The sequence below is a fragment of the Archocentrus centrarchus genome, chromosome 18 (genome assembly GCF_007364275.1).
Source record: "Archocentrus centrarchus isolate MPI-CPG fArcCen1 chromosome 18, fArcCen1, whole genome shotgun sequence".
In the NCBI taxonomy this organism is placed as follows: domain Eukaryota; kingdom Metazoa; phylum Chordata; class Actinopteri; order Cichliformes; family Cichlidae; genus Archocentrus; species Archocentrus centrarchus.
The window spans coordinates 19255408-19280030 of NC_044363.1; the positions used below are offsets into that span (position 1 = coordinate 19255408).

At 41.3% G+C, this 24623-nt stretch overlaps 1 protein-coding gene and 8 non-coding genes across 11 annotated transcripts in view; 3 read left to right on the top strand and 6 right to left on the bottom strand.

Moving 5' to 3' along the window:
* adisspb (adipose secreted signaling protein b) overlaps positions 1-24623 on the bottom strand; it is a 65599-nt gene that overhangs the window by 39648 nt on the left and 1328 nt on the right. For 2 of the 3 annotated variants that reach the window (XM_030753319.1, XM_030753318.1), the window contains exon 2: positions 12187-12290. In XM_030753319.1, the coding sequence (XP_030609179.1) occupies positions 12187-12205 (19 nt within the window). In that variant the 5' untranslated portion in view covers positions 12206-12290. Of the gene's footprint in view, positions 1-12186; positions 12291-17279; positions 17596-24623 lie in introns of those variants that run through there. The other variant, XM_030753317.1, reaches the window with a different exon arrangement.
* trnak-cuu (transfer RNA lysine (anticodon CUU)) lies at positions 18090-18162 on the top strand. The gene has a single exon. It is a non-coding gene; the product is annotated as a tRNA-Lys (tRNA).
* Positions 18539-18612, bottom strand: trnan-guu (transfer RNA asparagine (anticodon GUU)). Its single transcript has one exon. It is a non-coding gene; the product is annotated as a tRNA-Asn (tRNA).
* On the top strand, positions 18803-18875 carry trnak-cuu (transfer RNA lysine (anticodon CUU)). Its single transcript has one exon. It is a non-coding gene; the product is annotated as a tRNA-Lys (tRNA).
* trnak-cuu (transfer RNA lysine (anticodon CUU)) lies at positions 19184-19256 on the bottom strand. The gene has a single exon. It is a non-coding gene; the product is annotated as a tRNA-Lys (tRNA).
* On the top strand, positions 19368-19441 carry trnan-guu (transfer RNA asparagine (anticodon GUU)). Its single transcript has one exon. It is a non-coding gene; the product is annotated as a tRNA-Asn (tRNA).
* On the bottom strand, positions 19829-19902 carry trnan-guu (transfer RNA asparagine (anticodon GUU)). Its single transcript has one exon. It is a non-coding gene; the product is annotated as a tRNA-Asn (tRNA).
* On the bottom strand, positions 21282-21355 carry trnan-guu (transfer RNA asparagine (anticodon GUU)). The gene has a single exon. It is a non-coding gene; the product is annotated as a tRNA-Asn (tRNA).
* Positions 21993-22066, bottom strand: trnan-guu (transfer RNA asparagine (anticodon GUU)). The gene has a single exon. It is a non-coding gene; the product is annotated as a tRNA-Asn (tRNA).

Genomic DNA, 24623 nt, shown 5'->3' on the forward strand with positions numbered 1-24623 from the left:
GACTGGGTTGGCCCGCTGATGTGGCGTAACTGTGTGTCCGCCATATTGGAGGAGGCAAAGCTGCGGTGTGAACTAATACAAGTGAATGGACTGAACTTCATAAAGCGCCTTTCTACAAAGTTAAGTTAATGTATTCATTCACACATTCAAATATGCACTAATATACACTGGGAAACTGTTAGGCACAAAAAAAAATTTTGTTGTCAAAATGTTAAAATGGCCAAATACGATCAAAACGATTCGTCAGTCTTGCCTGTGAAAGGTAATCCCATGCGATCCTGTTTTGACTGTAAAATGGTTCAAAAAACTTCATACAGCACCAGAGTGCAGCACCTCTCTCATGTTATGTTGGCCGCTTTTGCCACCTCCAATATGGCGGCGATGTTGACGCACGAGTCAGCACTCAATGCGGCGTCTAGGTATATATGTCTGTGGTCAAGATGACCTGCTAAACTTCAAACGGAGCACCAGAATGGGGAAGAAAGGTAACTGAAGTGACTTTGAATGTGGCATGGTTGTTGGCTGCTCTGAGTATTTCAGAAATTGCTGATCTGCTGGGATTTTCCCACACAACCATCTCTAGGGCTTCCAGAGAATGATCTAAGGAAGAGACGCTATCCGCTGAGCTGCAGTTCTCTGGGTGAAAATGCCTTGTTGAGGTCAGAGGAGAGTTACCAGACTGCACCAAGCTGATAGGAAGACAACAGTAACTCAAATAACCACTCGTTACAACCAAGATGTGCAGAAGAGCATCTGTAAACATGTTAACCCTTGAGGCAGACGGGCTACAGCAGCCCATCTGCTACAAGGTACCAGGTGCCACTCCTGTCAGTTAAAAACAGGAAACTGAGGTTGCAATTTACACAGGGTCACTAAAATTGGACAATGAAAGACTGGCAAAAGTTGCCTGGTTTGTTGAATCTCGATTTCTGCTGCAACATTTACATGGTAGGGTCAGAATAACACACAAGTATGGATCCACTATGCACTGTATAAGGAGTTTGGGCTGCTGGTGATGTAATGGTGTGTAAGATATTTTCTTGGCACACTTCAGGCCCCTTAGTACCAACTAAGCATCATTTAAACACCACAGCCGACCTGAGTATTGTTGCTGACACTGTCCATCCCTTTATGAACACAGTGTACCCATCTGCTGATGGCTGCTTCCAGCAGGATAACACACTATGTCACAAAGATCACCTCAAACTGGTTTCCTAACTGCAAGTACACTGCTCAAAAAAATAAAGGGAACACTTAAACAACACAATATAACTCCAAGTAAGTCAAACTTCTGTGAAATCAAACTGTCCACTTAGGAAGCAACACTGATTGACAATCAATTTCACATGCTGTTGTGCAAATGAAATAGACAACAGGTGGAAATTATTGGCAATTAGCAAGACACACTCAATAAAGGAGTGGTTCTGCAGGTTCACAGACCACTTCTCAGTACCTATGCTTTCTGGCTGATGTTTTGGTCACTTTTGAATGTTGGTGGTGCTTTCACACTTGTGGTAGCATGAGCTGGACACTACAACCCACACAAGTGGCTCAGGTAGTGCAGCTCATTCAGGATGGCACAGCAATGTGAGCTGTGGCAAGAAGGTTTGCTGTGTCTGTCAGCATAGTGTCCAGAGGCTGGAGGCGCTACCAGGAGACAGGCCAGTACACCAGGAGACGTGGAGGAGGCCGTAGGAGGGCAACAACCCAGCAGGAGGACTGCTATCTCCGCCTTTGTGCAAGAAGGAACAGGAGGAGCACTGCCAGAGCCCTGCAAAATGACCTCCAGCAGGCCACAAATGTGCATGTGTCTGCACAAACGGTTAGAAACCGACTCCATTAGGATGGTATGAGGGCCCGACGTCCACAGATGGGGGTTGTGCTCACAGCCCAACACCATGCAGGACGCTTGGCATTTGCCAGAGACCACCAGGATTGGCAAATTCGCCACTGGCGCCCTATGCTCTTCACAGATGAAAGCAGGTTCACACTGAGCACATGTGACAGACATGACAGAGTCTGGAGATGCCGTGGAGAGCGATCTGCTGCCTGCAACATCCTTCAGCATGACCGGGTTGGCAGTGGGTCAGTAATGGTGCGGGGTGGTATTTCTTTGGAGGGCCGCACAGCCCTCGATGTGCTCGCCAGAGGTAGCATGACTGCCATTAGGTACCGAGATGAGATCCTCAGAGCCCTTGTGAGACCATATGCTGGTGCGGTTGGCCCTGGGTTCCTCCTTCATGTGGCTGGAATGTGTCAGCAGTTCGTGCAAGATGAAAGCTTTGAAGCTATGGACTGGCCCGCCCGTTCCCCAGACCTGAATCCGATTGAGTACATCTGGGACATCATGTCTCGCTCCATCCACCAACGTCACGTTGCACCACAGACTGTCCAGGAGTTGGCGGATGCTTTAGTCCAGGTCTGGGAGGAGATCCCTCAGGAGACCATTCACCACCTCATCAGGAGCATGTAGGGAGGTCATACGTGGAGGCCACACACACACACACACACAATACTGAGCCTCATTTTGACTTGTTTTAAGGGCATTACATCAAAGTTGGATCAACCTGTAGTGTGTTTTTCCACTTTAATTTTGTGTGTGACTCCAAATCCAGGCCTCTATTGGTTAATAAATTTGATTTCCATTGATGATTTTTGTGTGATTTTGTTGTCAGCACATTCAACTTTGTACAGAACAAAGTATTCAATGAGAATATTTCATTCAGCTCTAGGATGTGTTATTTGAGTGTTCCCTTTATTTTTTTGAGCAGTGTACATAGTTGTAGTTAGGCACAAAACATGGTCTCAGAAATGCAAATAAATATGCAATATGTAAATATAGATATATAATTACAAAGACAATTTAATGGAGAAAAGACCTGTTGAGTTCAAAAGACGCAGGGCGATTAAAGAACATTTCAAGGGCAAAGACTGCTCAGCAAATTAAATTTGATAATCTTTAAGTAATTCAAAGCTTGCATAACTAACTCTGGTAATTAAGCCTTCAATTTTTGTTTTGTTTTTTTTGAACGGGGATGGATGCAGATCCCAGTGGATATGCACTTTTTAGCAGTTCAAAATAAGAGCGAGGAGTTTTTGCACGAACGAGTCATTCATAGATGGCAGTTCTTTCTCAGATGAGGAAAAAAAATGCTCAAATGAGTCACTGAAATTCAAGTAGCCGCTAGTACCAGGGTTCGTACACTTTTTCCAGGTTCCAATTCAAGCACTTTTCAAGCACATTCAAGGCCCATTTTCAAGTTTTTCCAGCACATTACCATTGTGATATATATTTATAAAAATATAACATACTCAAAATTATTTCGCGTTTTTCTTCATCACATTAAATACATGGTATTACATTGACAAACAACTTCACTTTAAATAAATATGTGAAATATAAGAGTCTGAGTCATTTGACTCTCCACTGTCATGCTGCTGTAAAAAATCTGGGTGTTATTTTTGATAGCTGTTTTAAAGCAAATAAGTGCTGTTACTAAAATTAGTTTTTATCAACTCAGAGTAATTGCTAAGGTAAAACCTTATCTTCCGCAACAGGACCTGGAAAAAGTTATTCATGCTTTTATCACTTCTCCCCCCGGATTACTGTAATTCCCTGTACTTTGGCATAGATTTTTCAACTATGTGCCACCTACAGGTAGTCCAGAATGCAGCAGCGCATCTTTTAACTGGTATAAAAAAAAAAGCATGATTACCCAGGTCATGCCATTCCTTCCCTGGCTCCCTGTCCATTTAAGAATCGATTTTAAGATTTTATTGCTTACTTTTAAAGCCTTAAACTGGCACCTTTGTATCTGAGCTGTTCACAGTCACACACCTGTAAGAGCTTTGAGGTCCTCTAACCAGCTGCTCTTAAAGAGGCCTAAAACTACATTGAAACAGAGAGAGATGATCGAGCTTCTGCAGCAGCAGCACGAAAACTATGGAATAATCTACCTCTCCATATACGCACAGCTCAGATGATACATACATTTAAGTCTTTACTAAAAACACATTTCTTTTCCTTGGCATTTGGCTGCAGTGCTACCTCCCTTAAGACAATGGCTTTTTATGGCATTTTTAAATTTATTTTAGCTTATTTATTGTCTTTTAATGTTGTGTTTGTGCAGATTTTCTGATTTAAGTGGAGTTCTTGGGGTTATATACTTTAATGTGCAGCACTCTGGTCAACGTTGTTGTTTTAAATGTGCTATATAAATAAACTTGACTTGACTGCAATTAAAGACTCAATAGTGCAAAAAATATGGGGCAACCTGGTAGGGCAAAAATAGCTTAATATGAATATATATATATATATATATATATATATATATATATATATATATATATATATATATATATATATATATATTGCATAAACTCAAAAATACACATTTCACTTCACATTATCTCTGTAAGACCATGTGCAAATTAAATCTTAGGTTGATCTGAATGTCCTTTTTTCCTTTCTGTAAACAAAAAACAAAAAAAACCCACAAAACAAAATACTGCAGAGGCAAAAAGTTATCGCATACATATAGTGCATAAACTCAAAATGCATATTTCACCTAAACATTATGTGCAAATGTGAACAAATCAACTTGTCAGAGGTATTTATCCCTTTATGTTCAAAACAAACAAAACTGAACCAGACAACAAAATACTGCATAGTAAAGCCAAAAAGGGTGGGGCCTATTAAGAAGTGTCTTTCAGTTCCTTGAGTTTGTCAGTTAGCTGTTTTTCCAAATCCTCCAGACTTTTTTCCTTTTTGTTTGCAGCTCTTCGAAGTCCATTGGATTTTGAGATGAAGTACAGTTTTCCTTCCGACTCAGCTTTTTCTGCATTCTGATCAGCAGACTTTAGGAGAGCCCTCATATCCTCCTCCATTCTCTTCTTTTTGGCTTTCATCTCTGTTATCTCATCCATGAGTCCTTTCCTCTTCTGTGCTTTTTGTTCATCATGCTTTAGACGTTTTTGTTCATCAAGATAGATGTGATACTTCTGCCTGGCAGCAGCTGCAGACAGGAGTAGCTCCTTTGTGTACACTATGTTGAGCAAACCTCCAATATGGTTCACATGGTCAATAATGATCCGCTGAGCAATCAGTGAATGCTCCTTAAGGTTCTCAACCATCACCTCCTTGTTAACAGAAAAACCTCTTTCAACAGAGGCTTGACCATGTGAGAGGACTAAGACGAGTTTTAATACCCTCCATAGGTGGTGAAAGTCTGGTTTGTTGGATAAATGTCCATGGTAAAATTCATCCAACCTTTCGCTTTGTGGGTTGAAGTTCCTGAAAGAATCTGATGCCGAAATCATGCTGTTGTCATGAAAGTGACCAAACTCCCTCAGAATTTCATCACAGCATTTTTCTTCAATACGGCCAGCTTCCACAAGGAGTCGTAGAATAGTGGTGAGTTTTCGGGTACTTACATCTTTGCTCTCGAGGAGCACCCTTGGATCCAAAACTGACAGGCTTCTCACAAGAGGATACTTAAGTGGTGCCTTTTCAAAGAGCTTGGCGGCCATTTTCAGCAAAAACAGCTTGCAGTTCTGCCTGAATTCCAGCCTTGGCTTCTCAGCTTCTGAGTTCTTCTTCATGTGCTCCTCTAGAGCTCGTTCTGTGACAAATCCAACTCTTAGTTTGGTGACATCCATGTGGTTGACTGGATCAGCATAGTCAACTTGAAGAAGCTTTATAGGGGTAGTTGCATTCTTCATGACACTGGGCTTGATGAACTTCTCCATTAAACTTCTCATCGTATTTGTGAGATCACTGCACATAAATGGCAGCATGGGTTTGTCAGTCTGGTATAACTTTAAAAATGGCGTGATTTCCCTAGCCACCATGAGAAAGAAGTTGAGCTTTGCTGGGAAGAGTTCATCTTGCAAAATCATTTGAGCAGTTTTGAAAGACTTTGTAATTGGCTCTGTTACAGTTTTAGTTTTGGCAGCACTGATGTACATTTGCAGAGAGGGCAAGATCTGAAGGGCACGCTCAGCCACTTCTATATTTTCCAGCCATCGATGATTACAGAAATCAAGTGGAAAGGATGTAGAACCAGTCACTTTCGTATAGTCTTCCCTACGAGCTGGAACATCCTTGAATAGCCATTTAAGGCTGGACAGAGCATTTCCCAGATCCCAGTCTGTGGATGCACACCCTGCTCTGAAGGCATTGTGTAGTATATGCAAACCACAACTTCCAATATTTAACATTTTTTTGCCTGTTTGTTGTTCAATGTTCTGCTGGGCCAGTGAGAAGGTCTTCCAATTCACATTTGGGCCATCCATCGACAGCTGAATCAAGTTCTGGAAGCCTATATCAGAACATACTTTTTCAATCTTCTCATACATATGTTCTGCAGTGTGGTGGCCCATGAAAAATGATGTCAGGTACCGTGAGTTTACTTGGTTATCACTCCAGAATCTCATGTGCATGTCAAGCTGACATTTCTTAATTTCCCTATTCAGACTTTCATCAAAAAGAAGTACATATTCAGACTCTTTCTTGGCATTAGCTTTCATTAAGGAAGAGAAATGAGGAGCAATCCCAAACGTGGTGAGATACGCTACTTTTCGCTCCCCTCCAGTAAACTGCTTTGCTATGTCACTGTCAGAGAACATGGTTCTGAAAACGTCCCCTACATTCTCACATGATTTGTATGAATAGTGGCTGGTTACAACTTTTGCTGCCCAGCAAATTTCTGCTTTTAGTGTTGAATTCGAGGTAACAAATGATGTTATGGTGCTTGTGGTCCTGGTGGTAGTCTGATGTGGATTAGTGGACTCTGTGGGTGGACTCTCCTGCTGCTACTCCGCTGGCTGCTTCCACAGCACTGTCACTCTCCACTCTGTTGGGTGTTGATGTGGACGTAGCTGTGCTGTTTGAGGTGTTGTTTGTCCACTGGAAAAAATCCCCCACTGTAGGACCTGGATTCATAAGTCTTCTCATCAAATATTGATGCTTCTTTCCTATAGAGCACCAAAAATAGGAGGGAAATGTTAGGTTCATTCTCAATACAACTATCAGTAAGATGCTTAACTATGTTGCTGTCTGTATTATTGTTGAAGTCCTAAATAATCACCTTTAAAGTGTTGAATCTCTTTCTACTAATAACATGATGTACAGGCATGGCATGGAGAGTAGCACTAATTGGGAGAGACTTTGACCAAATTACATACTTACATTATATACATTACATAGAACTCACTTCAACACAGAAGAATGACAATTCACAAGCAACCTTATATTTATTTATTTCATCTATCTGTAATATTATTTACAATTATAATGTACTGTCCACCTCCCTTATGAGCATGTGGCCTTAATTTATTCTTCTTATGAGAAAATGGATATACTTTTGTGTACTGGAGTGGAGGGCAGTGCATACATTGCACATTGTATTGCAACAATCCCTGGCTCGTGGCTGACTGAGTCGCACAGGCCTCAATGTGAACTTGAAGCCATTTCTGTTTTTTAAGTTGTTTGATATGTAGATGCTCACCACAAACAGGTTTTGAGAAAATGTCGAGGAACTTGAGCATCAGTAGCTCCTAAAGTGAACATTCTTTGTGTCCATTTGGATCAGCCCTCCTTATTACCATTACTTTCTCCTAATAACACACTGAAGTGAAAACAAGAAGAAAATTGCCTTTAAGTATTATCTAGCCTTTATTAGATAAAGACATTATGTTTTCTGTCAGCACTGTGCTGCTCAGCTTAAGTCAAACATTAGATGAACAAGAAGCTTGGGAGTAGCTAGCAGAAATAGGCCTGTACTCAACCACTGAATACACAGGAGTTTAAAACCTCCTTAGCACAAAGATTGCCCATAGTATTCCTTATCACAACCCATTTACAGTAGCAAAACCCCAGGTGTTGCCTAAGGAACCAAGTTAATACTTGAAAAAAAATCTGCAGATTTCAAAATGCATTAAAATATAAAGTAATACTAGTATTCTTCTTTTTGGTCTGTAACAACTTAAATATAACACCGCTACTTCGCGGATTTTCACCTATCGTGGGGGTCTCTGGAACCGTGATAAGCGAGGGATCACTGTAACTAACGTTACTGTTACTGTTAAGTAATGTCGGCTAAGCTCACTAAGTAGCCCATAAATTACCATGTCACAAGTAACATGCTATACTAGCGGTGTCACAGTGCATCACACACAACGAATTCGCTAGCTAGCGGGCATAAACAAATCAGCATTACTGTGTAACGTGTACATACTCAAAAATTCTACTAGGACTTACCTTTCATGTGACTCGACAGTGCAGACTCCCCCATTGTGAAAAGTTGCAAATTCTTTTTGCAGATTTTGCAGGAGGCTACTCGTGGATGTGGTCCTTCTGTTAGCCATAATTTGTATTTGTCAATTTCCAGCCAAGACTCATTAAAACAGCAACCTCCCGGCATGTTTGCGCACTCAACTCCCCCGTCTTCGGGGGGGCGGGGTCACAAACAGACTGACAGGTCATGCGCAGATGTGCAAGCCAGGCTGAGGCGGAGAAATTTTCAGTTTACACTTTCCGACTCATTTTTATTTATCCATCTCGTAAGAGACCTATTCAGTAACAGAGTTATTTGTTGTAAAAGAAATAAAGTTACATTTCCAAGCACTTTCAAGCACCATATCCAAAATTCAAGCACTTTTCAAACCTTGAAAGGACAACATTAAAATTCAAGCATTTTCAAGGATTTCCAGCACCCGTACGAACCCTGTAGTACACTTTGGTGGCACACCTGAGAGCAGGCTATGCGGGGGAAACACTGCACATAATGCCTGTTAAAGTGGGGTTTTTGTTTGTTTGTTTTTTGTCTGATGCATGACAGACAGCAGTATCCATGTTCACTGGTTAGGTCAGAGCTTGCAGTCATTCATTTGAAATTAAGCTGCTGTTCTTTAGCATCACTTGCCAAATTCCACATTTATACTTTAGTTAGAAAGACAGTACTCAAGCTAGTGTGACAGCCTGAGTTAATATCTGCTGACATACTGCACAGTGCAGCTGGTTTAATCCACAAAGATCCATAAACCTCAGAGCCACAGCAGTAGCAAAGGTCAGCAGATCACACTGCCTCTACACAAACAAAACAAATCTAACAAAGCCACCAGGACAAACAAATATATATGGTATGAGCTGCTATTAAGCCTGTCCAAATCCCACTTTAACCCCTGGATCATACCAAAAATGCATCTGTAGCTCATACCTAATGTTTTTACTTGTTTTTTTATGTAAACAGGCTTCTAGATTGTCATCAAAAAAGGAAATTTTCTAACCTTCTAAAATGCTAATCTTCAAAAGATTGATTATTGAAGTGCTGCAGTCATCCATCACCAACACTGTTGACTTAAAACTGAAACTTTCAGTGGGCTGTGCATCCAAAATAGCTCTTCTCTAAATACTATTTAAATCTATCATTGATCTGGTGTCATGCTGCTATGAGTAATAAAGCTCTACTCATCCAGACAGACTGTAATTTTTTTGTACTTTCTTTTACTAATAACTCCTCTCAACAAGAGCAATAGATGCAGTTCTTTCTTACAAGACAGAAAATGCAACCACATCTTGATGATCGCCAGTGCTGCAGTCTTAATGCACTATTGAGAGACAAACTGTTTAACATGTATTTTATCTATATTTGGGGTTCTTTCAAATACACAAAAATTGCATCAAAGGAGCCGGTCTGGGCCATATCTCCATGTGACTATCATTATCACAGTACTGAAAGCTGAAACTGTTTAGATTGGTCTAATAACCTCGAGTGAGCACACAAAAGCATGTGTACACACAAATTAACACGCACTCCTGCTCAGCTGGCTTATTTCAGATTAATATACATCTACTTATGTCCTTCTACTAATCTGTCTGTCAGTGTATCTGTTTCTGCTCTGCTGAATGTTGCAGTAGTCTGTTAGCCTATCAGTCTAATCCTGGTGGGTTTAGGACTCAAGTGCAGCGTTTGCAGACTGGATCTAAAACATCACCTCCTGCAAAAGCTTTTAAAAAATGTGTTGTTATTTATGAAAAAGCTGTTATTAAAAAAAATATATTATCACATCTACTACTATTTGATACATCACGCTAAACACACCCAGGACTCTCACATTTGGTTACATTACCACATTTGGCAGTGGCCTTTGTGAAAAGAAACTCAATTTTGCTTTCAGCACACTGCTGGGCATGCTTAAAGTGAGATCGCACACGCTCATCTATGTCTTCCTGTCTCCTTTTACGTCGCCTCCACTTCCCACTGATTCTTTACAGCTACTGAGCTTGTCCCTAAGAGACACAAGTATGTGTCAAAACCCATAAAGTGTGGTATACTACAATTTCAAAAAGTGATATAAAGACAGTTGAGGGAGACTTATATGGCTGGTATACTGTAGATGACACAACATAGCGATTTGCTAAAATGCATGTGGGAAAAGGTTTAAAAAAAACAGCAACAATAAAATTTTCCCATGTAAGTGCACGCAAAGTATCATGGATTATCATAAACTATAAAATGCTTTTATTGTACCAAAGGTAGCAACTTCTAAGAGAAATTGTTCCTGTGATATTTCAGTCCATAGACGTTGTAAAATGCCATGCTCAGGATGTCAATTTTTATCTCTTCTAAGAAACAATGAATGCAAGAGAAGTGCTACTATAGTTGATCAAATATGTAGTATCTAAAATTGTAGCTCACTTCACAGCTGAGTAAAACTGCTTTTAAAACACACACACACACACACACACACACACACATATATATATATATATATATATATATATATATATATATATATATATATATATATATATATATATATATATATATACATATAGTGTGTGTGTATATATATATATATATATATATATATATATATACATATAGTGTGTGTGTATATATATATATATATATATATATATATATATATATATATATGTGTGTGTATATGGTCATGCGACAAAAAAAAAGTAATGTGAAAATGAAAGTTGCACATGATTACTCATCATTTCCTCGGGCAGTCCTGTGAAAAACTGAGTGCACCCTTACTGCTTCCATAAGAATTAAGACAGTAAGGAGCAGCCAGGTACTCCCAATCAAACCCATGTGATGAAGTGATCAGCAGTGTGAGTGCCTCTATGAAAACAGAGGTTTTGGCAGTCTGCTGGTCTGGAACATTGAGGTGTCTGTTAACGCAATGCCACAAAGTAAGCAAATTCACCCCAAGGTCAGACTGTACAACGCTCAGAGAAACTGCAGAAGTGCCAAGAGCTTCATCTCAGACTCTAAAGGCCTCAGTTAGCATGTTAAATATAAACATTCATGTCAGCACAATTAGAAAAAGACTGAACAAATATGGGTTGCTTGGAAGGGATTCCAGGGGAAAGCCTCTGCTCTCTGAAAAGAACATGGAAGCACAGCTTAGGTTTGCAAAGTTGCATCTGAACAAACTTCAAGACTTCTGAAACAATTCCCTTTGACCAGATGAGACCAAAGTGGAAATGTCTGACCATAAGGCACAATACCACGTTTGGAGAAAACCAAACACAGCATATCACCACAAACACCTCATACAACTGTCAGCACGGTGGTGGCGAGGTGATGATTTGGGCTTGTTTTTGCAGCCACAGGATCTGAGCACCTTGCAGTCACTGATTTGACCATGAATTCCTCTGTATGCCAGAGTATTCTAGAGTCAAATGTGAGGCCATCTGTTCCACAGCTAAAGCTTGGCTGAAATTGGGTCATGCAACAGGATAATGATCCCAAGCACAGCAACAAATCTACAACTTACAACTTGGGTGTACTTAGGCCTGCAGCGAGTCGTGCATAAAACTTTCTTTTTCACACGACTGTATGTGATTTCCTGTACACTGTGTGCCTGCAAACTAACTTCCTTTCTCAGTATCTCACTCCCCTGTTATGCAAATTATTTTTGCAGTCTGTTCCCATACAGCTGATTCATTCAATAGAACTTTGAAACCAAACACATAAGACAAAAACCTTTGGATCTTGAGGTTAGTGTGTGCTGACTGAAGTCTCTGCTGTCTGTCTAAAAGGGATTTCACCAGTTCAAAGTGGGTATTTCCTGCTTCTAAGAATTAAAGGCAATCACTGACACATTACTACAGAATGACTTAGAGGTATTTTTACAGAAAGACAGAATATATTACTAAACACTCACTCTTCTTTGCAGTGGCCATTTCACAGGAATGAGTCCAGTACAGACACACGTAGACACACACTGTCACAGCCTTGTCATCTCAGCTGTCCGACCTCAAAACAACCCTGTGGAAAAAAAAAAAGAAGTTAGGAGGCAATGAGAGAGAGAAGTGTTTAGCAATATAAAGACAAAAAGGGTGGCAACAGAAAACAAGAGGAAATGAGAATCGCTCCACTGAAAGATAAGAAGAAAAATTTTAATAGGAGAAAAGTAAAAACACTGAAATTATGGCTGGACTCACTATGTTTTTCCTAAATCCCCAACCCCCTGTTAGCCTGTATTTCAACTGAGAGCACAGCTGTGCTGTACTAGTCAAGCCAGGAGAACCAGAGACTCCCGACAGAGACTTCAATTAAAGGAAAACAACAAAACAGTCTAAGAGGATTAGCTAGGAGCTGAAGCTGCTGCTAGTGGGCTTCGCACAGATGGAGAATGTTCATCGCAACTCTTCTCATAAGCATGGAGAAACTTTAACTATATTTATGCACAGTATAGTGGAGCACAAGGTAATCACAGCCAGGACATGAAAGAGATTGCAGACAGATGTATTTAATCTGCTATTATGATAACACAAAGATAAGGCTGCCCAAAGACAGCAGCCTTATTTTCAAGCAGTACTGCTGGTATCCAACTCATGACACTGCAAAACAAAGTTTTTCAGAAGTGGCATTTGTAGTGTATGCGATATTCTGCTCTAGTGACACAATTTTAAGAAAACAGCAACGTTTGTTTGAATCTTATTTGGGGCAACCAGCTAATGCTATTATTAGCACAAAAGCATGCACTGTGAAATGTATGGAAGCATGTGAGTGCCACTTTTTAAAAAACATTACTAAAAACAAGTTTTTTCATCACTTCTACACTGCATACTTTTAGGCCTACAAGACAGAAAAACTATTCTCTCGCACACCCACTCACAGCACATCTTTCTGCATCACTCTCTTTGTATTTCCAGAGGAACAGCAGCAAAATTGCACAAGCTTTCTCACTCAGGAAGCATAAACTAGCTACATTTCACCCTTACAAAGCTGTCCTGCTTGTTGTTGGTGACAGTGAGCATATTTGATTTTTACTACAGTAATCCCTCGCTACTTCACGGTTCACTTTTCGCGGACTCGCTGTTTTGCGGGTTTTCAATCAATATTAGTGTAAAATATTTATTGCAGTATTTTCGCTGATTCGTGGGTTTTTCGTTCTTCACATGCGTAGTATGTGTTGTACAGTAATGGTCTGCTGTATAATAAAACTTAAATGTTTGATACTGTATATTCATGTATTATAACACATGCCTGCATCAGAGAATGGGTTAAAAATGGATTAAAAAAAAAAAAAACATTCACAGATACAAACCATGAATATATGCACGATCATATTAATGAATATGAATTAAACCATTTTCTACTATGAACTGTGCAACTTAGTCAAATGTTAATGCCCACACAGTGGAGACCCACATCACTGAAGGAAGCTCGGCTACTATTTATTATTCATGAGCACATTTTTGTATATACATACAGCGTTACCCATAATACTGGCCACCGAGTATAATTTGCAATTATTTATTATTTATTTGTTTGTGCCATCTCAGACAGATGGAAAAACAATCAACAACCTATGGGACAATCCCTGTGCTCTTAATTTGAAGGTTCAGTCATTGCTGACCACTTATCACTGGCCCTTCCTGTCTCTTCCTATGGAGGTGCTCATCAGGAAGGTGTTGTGAGACTTACTCCAGAACTCAACAAACTAACTCCAGTATTGGACTGCAGCCGGTGATGATACTCATTAATCTGCTCTGAAAACCTTCTGTGAGCTGCAGGGTCACTCCAGCCCGAAGCTGAGAACTGGTTCTTGTGCTGCTTCGCTGTTAACTTACTGAGGCTGCAGAACAGAATGAGGACACTGATCACAAACTGCAGTTCAAGACACTAGAGTCTGAGTCTTTCCAAGTGATGAGAAACTCGCCTGAGAGACAGCTGATATTTGCTCCGTTATTTATTGTTGCAAATTTATTTAGTATGATTTATCCAGAAATGTAAGAAAACATGGGTACACCTCCTTTCGTGTCACATATACCCTGCTGAAGCTACAGCTTTTATTGTGTTTTTATTTTTTTAATTTCCCTTTTAGGACATCAGGGGCCAGCTTGAGATGGTCCACAGGCCAGCAGGCTGCAAGAAAATTTAAGCTCATTAATTTGAGACCTCTTTATACCACAATAATACCTAATCTCAGCTCAGACGGAAAGATGGCTCACATGCATGCAGAGAGCATGCATGCTACATGCATTTGCTTTTTGACGATGTTTGGCAAAAGCAATGTTATTCCAGTTTTGAAATGTCAAAATTCAGATGCTGCTGGCCTTATATCAACCTTATAAAAGGTTCCTGTCCAAAATAACAGAAGTCTAACCTTGTTCTTAGAAGTCGCTGACTCGTTTTAATTTCTATAAAGCCCACTGAGATCTGTGAGACAAATGACCCCAAGAATCCCACTTGGTTTGCACTTTTTGCTTTTTTGTAACCAAGGGGAGAAATGAAAGTGCAGCGAGCAAGGATCAATGCCGGAGTCGTCACTTTCCTTGCTGCAAATGGGGAGGTAAGGGAGTAACAGCCTGGAACAGAAAACTTACAGTGTCACATCCACTGAGAGTGCTGCAAAAATCAGATGATGATCCACTTTTAGTGGTGCAAAATACCAGTCCTGTTTCAGGCACCTAAATGGGTCGCTAAGATTAGAAAGCCGCTGATGGGATTCAAATGTGCACGCTTCCAGCTGTGGAATCAGGGGTGTGACACATTAGGTATATATGATTGGGCAGCAACAAGCCCGCCTTGTAAAATTTTAAAAAGCTTAAAGGTGTTTGCACGAATGCTTTGGGTGATCGGTGTCACATAAATACCACTACCAATGAATGTGGTTTACTCTAGGATTATACCTGTTGTGTTTTTGTTGTCATGGAACACAATCGGGCAGGTTTTAAACAAAGCTCAGGGGGAAAATGTGAATGGTCAGATTATTCCTTAACCCCCTGTAAGACTATTCTTAATATCTGTCAGCTTTTAGAGCTACTTTTTTATTCCAGTTTGATCCACTGTACTGGCACAATGGACACAGTTTTCCTGCCTAATGAGGAATTATTTGGAAAGTCCTGGTGCAACAAATTTTAGATGATCTGACTAAACTGATGGCTTGTTCACAATCTGTCAGATCATCTAACGCTGTGTTTCTTGCACTGTTTCACTTCACTGTTATGCAATCACCAAGTCCACAAGCTTTAATTTTAAAAGTATAGAATTTTGCTATGCTCACAGACATTATGTTAAAAAACTGTAAAAACAGATCCTGGGTTGCAATGAATTAGAGTATCTTTGCTTTCTGCTGCATGCTGGGATTTAAGAGATTACTTGGGAGTACTGGATTTTCTATAAAGGTGTTACTAGGCAAGATAAGTAGCACCACGCAATGCTACGCAATGGCATGCAATCCACACATGCACGGCAGGTAGGGCCAAGAAAACAAGTGTGACTATTAATCACACAGAGTTACTAAACCCTGCCAATATTCAGAACAGCAAACATTAATTTCCAGTTAAGTGCCAGAGCATTAAAATTAGCTGCCTCTGTGCCACTAAAACAGCTCTGAGGCATGAACTGGGAACCTTTTTTTTCCTGCAGGCTCTTGTGAGGTCTGGCAATAGGAATTGGTCAGGGATCCTGCTGGTTGTGGGAGCAGTTCCTCCATGGACCAATCAGATATGCTTCATTGGATAGGACAGGCTCTTTCTTTTCTAAGCAGTTCTGGTTATGTGGGGGTACACATTCCTTGCAGCTGGAATGTGGGTGGTCTGCAACAATGTTTAAGCAGGTGTTAGGTGTCAAAGTAACATCCATATAAATTCCAGATCCCGAGGTTTCCCAGCAAAACACTGCATTGCAATAACGTAACCAATGCCACTTGCTTTAGTGGTTTTAATGTTGTGGCTCATTAGTGTACCTGCTGCTGTATTTCCACACTGGCTCCACCTGTGAACTCAAACAGCTTTGTGTCTTCAAAGGCCAAACTTCATTTACATGCATGACCCCCCATTTAAAACACGAAGCCCAGCCAGGCTTTGTCGCCATCAGCTCTCTCCCTGCTCTGCGCCACAGCAGATCCATTAAAATTGCAGATGCCACAGAGAGCAGCAACAGGTACTTGTTATTTTATTTTTGCTCCATGTTAAACAGGTACAAACTGACAGCAACAGGAAACATTTATATAGTAAATATTTAAAGTTCACATACTCAGACTGCACTATTAAGCTGGTACAAGAGAAAAGGGCTTGATAGGACCAGTGGAAAACCTGTGGATTCTTATATAAGAGTATCAAGAAATTCACTAGTAACTAAGTTACTAGTATGTAATAAATGACTTTCAATTTTGTTTTTCAATTACATGACCCAAATGGGCCACCTTGCTCACTCTTTTTCTTGCTTGTGAAAATCACAGCAACACAAAACAGACTCTTGGTCACAGAGCAGTGCTGTGAAAAATTTGTGAGCTTTGTGTTTTAAGCATGTTATTGGGGAATAACTGGTTAACTGTGAGTTCAGGTCAGCAGATCGTCCAGATGCACGTAAGCTTGATTTATTAAACATCTGGTTTCATCTCCTTTTCTTTTAGCAAAAAAAAAAAACTATTTTGGAATTTTTATTTCCTGGACACCCAAACTCAGCCATATGCATTCTGGTTTTTCAGGCATTGGTTAGAATGATTTTTACACAAAACATAAAGCAAGTATCTGGAACAAAATGTGCAGCTGTGAGGTTAAAATAAACGGCTTGGTTAGTTCCTCTAGCGCACTTCTTTCTAGTAACATTAGAATTAACACACTAGAGTCACCACAGTGCAGCAGCTAGTTACTACAATTACACGTCTGTCTTCACAAAGATTCCCGCCTAATCTTGCCAGTCAGGTGTTTTTTGCTTCCCTAAAAAGTTGCCGCGTTTCACAGACGGTCGAGACGTGCCTTTCTTTTGTCTTCTTTCCGTTGTGCGTCAGGCTCAACTTACCTTTACTCACAGCACACGGAAGTCGTACATTTAACCGAGGCGGTAAGTGGAAGTGCAGCCTCCTGCAGCCTGTGGGAGTGTTGTCCTGAGACACGCAGCAGCAGCTCTGAAAATCAAGCGGGTACCGAACCCTCACCTCTCGTGTCCGACTCTACTTTCTCAATTGTTACAATTTCCGCATTTGACCACGTGGTACGGCCGCGGCACCGCGTGTTGCGCTTCCCAGCCGATGTTTCACAAACGCTAAAGAGGCTCTGGTGCAAAACCCGAATCGCTCCTCTTTGCTTTCTGTACTGCAGGAGACTGACAGTCAAAGGTGGCTGTAAAACACCAGCTCTCCACCCCCTCTCCGCTTTCATCCTCAGGGTTTACCGTGGCGGTTAGCGCCACCTGGCGGGGCTGTATACGCACAAGCAGACACGTGATAAAATTCCCCGCATGGGTTTTAAGATCATGTATTTTTATTGCACTTTGTACACGTTGTATCTATTGATGTAACGTAGTTTTAAAATAATAAAAGTCGTAAAAATCATACCTGTCAGCCAAACATAAAATGGAGCTAAACTATTTTATACTCTCACCTATGGTCACGAGCTTTGTGTAGTGACTGAAAGAAGAAGATCACGGATACAAGCAGCAGAAATGAGCTTCCTCTGAAGGGTGGCTGGCCGCTCCCTCAGAGATAGGGTGAGGAGTGAAGTCATTCTAGGAGGAGGCCCCAGGGTACACCCTGTCAAATGGCCTTAAAACTGATCCAGCAGTGGGAGGGATGTCTCTTCTTAAAGCCTGCCTCTAGGCTGCTGGACATCAGCCCGGCTAGCTCAGTCGGTAGAGCATGAGACTCTTAATCTCAGGGTCGTGGGTTCGAGCCCCACGTTGGGCGTCTGACGTTTTCGTTTTGTCTCTCCTCAGATTGTTTTCCTCCAGTACTTGCATTAAGGACTTGCCATTGCTTAACTAAAAAAAAAAAAAAAAAAATCTAGAAGTAGGAACTTATCAAAACAGAATGTGAGCTCATGAAATAATGAGCTCATTAGGTCAAACCATGTGTTTCATACATGGTGTCTGTACATTTTTTAATGATAGGAATTGAAAAAGTGATCATACAATCAGTTTACATGCAGGAGCTCACCCTTCTTGGTGTTTGACACTTCCTTTTCCCCTCCCCCGCTGCAACTGCAACTACTGACCAACTACTAACAGTTTTACCGCATGTCAGGTTTCCCTCAGCCTTGGAGTTAGGCTGGAAAAAAGGAAGTCGTCCCTGGGTGGGCTCGAACCACCAACCTTTCGGTTAACAGCCGAACGCGCTAACCGATTGCGCCACAGAGACCACATGACCCATTCTCTTGTACACAAATCTTACATCACTGCACTCACTCACTAATTGCTGTAGCTCGAGATGCAGTGAGCAATACCCAAACATAACTGTAATTATTAAAAGACAAATTAAAAAGACAGCGTGTGACATGACATGACCTCTTTCTCTCATCTTTTTCTTGTTTTTTTTCTCAAGTGACATGGCCCGGCTAGCTCAGTCGGTAGAGCATGAGACTCTTAATCTCAGGGTCGTGGGTTCGAGCCCCACGTTGGGCGCAAATCTTTTGTTTTGTCTGTCCTCAGCCTTTCAAGGAAGTGTTAGACACATTTCAGGTCACAACGCTCTAGTTTTCATCTTCAGTATGTACTACAGCTGCCTGTACATTGCTTCTTGTAGCCTTAAAATTGGGATATACTACTTTGTCATACTTAAGATTAGGATGATCTGAAGGAAATCTGAAGTGACCAATCAAAGAATTACGTTTTAATTATTGGTGGTTGGTTTTTGGTCTATTGTTTTATTGAACACCTTGACATGGTGAAAGGTTTGCTTGCGTGTACAAGTCATTTCAGGAAAAGTTTTGCGCCCAACGTGGGGCTCGAACCCACGACCCTGAGATTAAGAGTCTCATGCTCTACCGACTGAGCTAGCCGGGCTGCGTGGTGTCTCTCACGCTTGTATGTTCAGGGCTATATCAAGTCAGTGGTCATGTGTACTTTCATAACATGTGGAGAAATACTCTGATACATCTGAGCAGTGCTCATCTAGTCTCTGTGGCGCAATCGGTTAGCGCGTTCGGCTGTTAACCGAAAGGTTGGTGGTTCGAGCCCACCCAGGGACGCTAGTTTCTTTTTAACCTGTTTATGAGGCATGCTGAACACAGGCAAACGTAGGAAACTGATAATGGGGAAAGGGCATAAGAGGACAACTATGGGGGAAGGGAAGCGGTAGAATGACAAAAGCAGAAGACTGCACCTTTATACTTTACTTGCCCTTTAAATATATGATTGACAAGGTCATGAAAATAAGTGGTACTCTGCAGTATTTCTGATTCTACTACAAACTGCAGTATTTTCAGTGTTTGTTATAAAAGCATATTTCAAAAAGGAAAAAAAGTCACAATTTACTGCAATTGTACACAAAGTAATTGTGTGCAATTGTACACAAAGTAATTGTGTGCAATTGCAGTAAAGCCTAGCAGGGGAACAAAAAAAAGAAAAACACTGACCGTCCCTGGGTGGGCTCGAACCACCAACCTTTCGGTTAACAGCCGAACGCGCTAACCGATTGCGCCACAGAGACCAGATGAGCAGCTGGGAGCTGTATAAGACGATTTCTCCATGTGTTGAGTAACACGGCTGCGGTATGGCTCTTTGGATTTTGGCTCTGAATGAATAGGACACAAAGGTTAACTGTAACCCTGCTAGCTCAGTCAGTAGAGCATGAGGCGCTTAATTTCAGGTTTCGAGCCCCACATTGGGCGCACACCATTTTATATCCCAACTACATCAACTCACTAAGGTGTGTCTCCCATCTTCTTACTTTTTAAATTTGTAATTATCAGCACTTATAAACACATACACTGATTGATCTGCAAATAACCGAGGCAACAAAGATGACATCAGGCTCTAGTAAATAAAAAAAAATATTAATATATTAAAAAATTACAATAGGTAAGTTTTAGAGTCTTCCATTACTACATTTCCACTACAGAAGTGCCGGTTCTCGTGCCAGTGGTGGTGTCGGTTTCAATGAACCGATGAAACGCTTAAGAACATTTAACAGCACAAACGTGGGAGAACAAGCTCCTCTGTCTTGTGCTGTGAACATATTTTACGGTCCAAACAAAATTACTGCAGCATCTGCGTGCGGCACAAGGTATACACAGACAGCGACAAGTCTGCACTTTGCGTCCTTTTATCTGTGATATGAACTGATAAAAAGCAGCAAGTTCAGCCTTAGGGCCCAACCTAATTCACAGCCATGAAAATCACATAGTTTTTCTCATGTAATACACACCATGCAGTGAAACAGCAGTAGAAAACTTTATGTTGAGATGGCAGGGTCATGCCCTTCTGCCGATTTCTTCACGCGTTCTTGGTCCGAGACTTAGTTACTTTTAAAATTAAGCAATCAGTAAAGTAACTAAGTTATTTTTTTAAAGGAGTAATCAGTAATCGGATTACTTTTTCAAGGTGACTATGCCATCATGGCCCCAAATACTGCCTTTAATGTTATATACTAATTTACATTTGATGATATACTAAATTGCATGTTAATAATTTTTGTACTGTTTTCACATTGTTTCCCTGCAAAAACATTTTTCAATGTTTCAGTTTTGGTTTGGTGTGTTTCCTCTCCACACAGAGCCATGTGAAGCCAGCAGAGCCCCATTGACATTTTCCCCTCCCCCATCCATTGATCAGCACAGTCTCTGTGGTGCAATATAATCAAGTGAGAGGTCTGGAGTTCTTTGCTTGGCCAGCTGGCATGGATTTTCTAAAGGGTGTTAATTTGATTTCTATAGTTCCAGAAAGTATTCCTGAGCTAGGCCCGTTTTGGGGGTCTAAAAAAAAAATCCCACTAACCAAAATTGTGGATTCTACAGTGAAGACGAAGTCCCTCCAAAAAACCATCTTAGATCATACTAGTTATTATACTAGGTCACAAAACTGCTCGTTCGTCCCTGGGTGGGCTTGAACCACCAACCTTTCGGTTAACAGCCGAACGCGCTAACCGATTGCGCCACAGAGACAGCTGTGACTTGTGGCATACAGGGTGTTACCTCATCCACAGGTCTGCCTAGGTCAAAGGTCAGTTCCCTTGAATTAGTCATTATGCACACTTACACTCCTAATTATACTTGCAGGGTCTTTGCAGCCTCTGTACTCAATCGGAAGTGGCTGACCTCATGTCCGCATTTATGCTTGTGTAGCTGGATTGTGTGTGTAAATTATCTTGTGGTGTCATTCTTTGTGCTCAGTTTTTTGTCCCTGTTTTTTCACTTTCTTCTCCATTCCGATAGTTTCAGCAGTCTCCCTCCAGGAATTTGCTGACATTTGTGAGTCCTTCTATTGATGCTTTGATTATTAATCCTGATTGTTATTCTCTGAGAAAGTAGCCAGCGGAAAGTAGCCGGAAACGCATAAGGACCAAACAGGTTAATGACAACAATGTGGGCTGCGTGGACCCGAGAAGAAGTCACATTTCTCCAGAGGTGCACGCCAGGTTACCTCGCAGGATCAGAGCGGCCTTGTGTACTTCTCATGTGGACTTTGATGTTGGTGCGTTTTTCCTGACTGAGAAGTGTTGCGCACGTTTTTCATCATCCACAACAAGACACTCGCTGCTATATTGAAGGAAGAATTTGGTGATGAGCTTCATAAAGACTGCGTCCCTGGGTGGGCTTGAACCACCATCCTTTCGGTTAACAGCCGAACGCGCTAACCGATTGCGCCACAGAGACCTACAAAGAGTGCTGAGGGAGTGGGTGGGTGTGGCCTCGTCCCAAAGTCAGCCTCAACAAATGGGTCAAAGGCCAAGAGTGGACCGCCATAGATGTAAACTACAGCCTCACTACTTGGCAACAATTTGTAATTGAAAGGCAGTAAATCCAAACATATGAATGATTCCATGGGGAATTATAATTTTGGCTAATTGGACTTTAACTCACAGCACACATGCACAGAAGCATACACTATTACCTCATCAATCATTTCTTTGCAGTGGGCCCTGGAGCTAAAGCGACTGCCTCCGTTCACTCAGTCAACAGAAACTCGAGACTTTCTTACAGCCCCAAGCAGGGGCGGTTCTAGGGGCGGGGCCACAGGGGCATTGGCCCCATTTGAAATCTGATTGGCCCCCTGAAGTGCCCCTGTCCTGTCACTCATCTGTCCTTTGTCCGAGAGCTAGGATCAAATTATAGGTGGATGCAATTCCATGCCGAAACACCAGTAGTGCTAATGAGCCAAATAGGAATGCTCAGCATGAATAAAGCTTACAGAAGCAAAAGAAGTTTTGAACGATCTCCAGCGTTGCCAAGTCCGCTTATTATAAGCGACTTTGGGCTTGTTTTTTTCTAAAGTCGCTTGCAAATCTCGTGAGTTGCAGGTTGTTTTTGAACCTGGAGTTGCTTGTTTGGGCTTGACTTTCTTTCAGAATGAAACTCATTGATTATCTCTCGGCGCCCCATAATAAAGAAAAAGACGAGCGGTAGGTAGTTTGTCCCTTCCAAGCCCCCGTTTCCTGTTTATCGCGCTTGCCCAAGTTGACCGGGCGCACACCCAAACAAACACTCATAACAGCCCAGAGTGAGGAGGCAGTGCAAGAATGAGCTCCAGTAAGTGGGGAAAATATAGAAAAAAATGTAATAGAGTGGGAGAAAGAGAGTGCAATTACAGAATGGATCTGAGTTCGGATGGGAGACAGTGGCTCAAAAAGCGGGTGTGCACTAAATGCAATCTATAGGGGCATCTCACAAGAGGGGGGGGCGCCAAAATGATGCTGCGAAATTATTTCTCTAGTCAGCATTTTCTGTATTTAACAGCTGTGCATATGATATGATCAGTAACAGAGGAACAGCGCTGATTAGGCGCCCCTGTGCTCCTTCACCCCCCTCCTGTCACCCCCTCCCCCCATATACACACACACACATTTTTTGTTTGCGATTGATGGAAAATAAAAGCCTCTAATAGAAGTCTTGTATTTTATGTCTGCATACACCTCAGAAAGTAGCTGCAGTCCTGATGAGAGACAAAGGCATTCTGCAGATTTTACAAGTGTGAAATATGTGCTCACCATGCTGATTTAATTCAATGTGCTAATACCGAGAAACACACTGTAACAGTCGTAATTGTGTGGTGTCTCTTTACGACAGTCTAAGCTTTCGTTAGGGATGTCACAAGGGTGCGCCACCGGTCCTCTGTAGAGAGCGTGGGAGAAATGTGTTGGCAGATGGACGCATGGATCGAGGCGGACCTCTTTTTTTCTATCTCCCTAACTCTTTGTAAAGTTATGGGTTTTATGAACTCTGCTTATTTTCACGTATGATAATGCAGCAGCCGTTCAACCGGGCTTTATAAGGTTCGTGAAGAATACATTTATAAAAGGACAACACTGTGGAATTCCCAGTACCAGTGTGGTTGTGCGTTTTTGACTGTCTGCTAAGTACGTCTGCCACCACCGAACACAACCCAAACGTTACAACACAAAAAAACTGTGCACCCTTCTCTTCTGTGAGGCTAAGAAACATGGGTTTCACTGCTCCAAAACACAATGAGACAAAACAAAGACATGAGCTAGACTGTTACAGAGCTATACTGTTTAAAAGCAGCCTCAGTTTAACACAATGTTGTGTGTTGCCAGTTGAGCTTATTTTGGGCCTGTTTTCATAGAGCTGGTTGCTTGATTCTATCGCAAGATCTGGCAACACTGACGATCTCATGGAGAAAGTTTTTTAACCGACAACCGATGCCAGTCTACATTTTGAGGAGTTTGTTGGTAATTATAAGTCATAAATCCCTTTTTACTCACAGTTGTCACACAGCGTAAGTCTGACTAACATTAAATTAAGAAGTTAGTTAAGAGTAATATTAACTGAGGCCCTACTTGTGTTTCGACATGAATGTTAGCATTTCACTAATTCATGTAATACTAATTCATGTACTTCTTTGTAATTTGCATTTGTGTGTTAACATTAACTATAATGTTTAGCAGTGATAGAGAAGAATGTGAAAAGAAAGGGTCAGTCTCAGGTGGGAATTCAGCAGTTTTTGAGCAGAGTGAGTCTGCCAGCTGAAAATGAGCAGGGTGAGAGAAGGGAGAGAGCAGCAGAACACAGCAGACCAGAGGCTGGTCAGGAGCAGGACACCTCCAGTCCCTTTTCATCCAGTCAGAAATCATTTAGGGAGAACAACAACAGTTAATGCTGCATTGTATGAAATGTCTGATATTGTTATTTAGTGAAATGGCACATAAGTTCGCTGAATTCTTACACCTCATGGTGATAAGGTTTACCATGAATT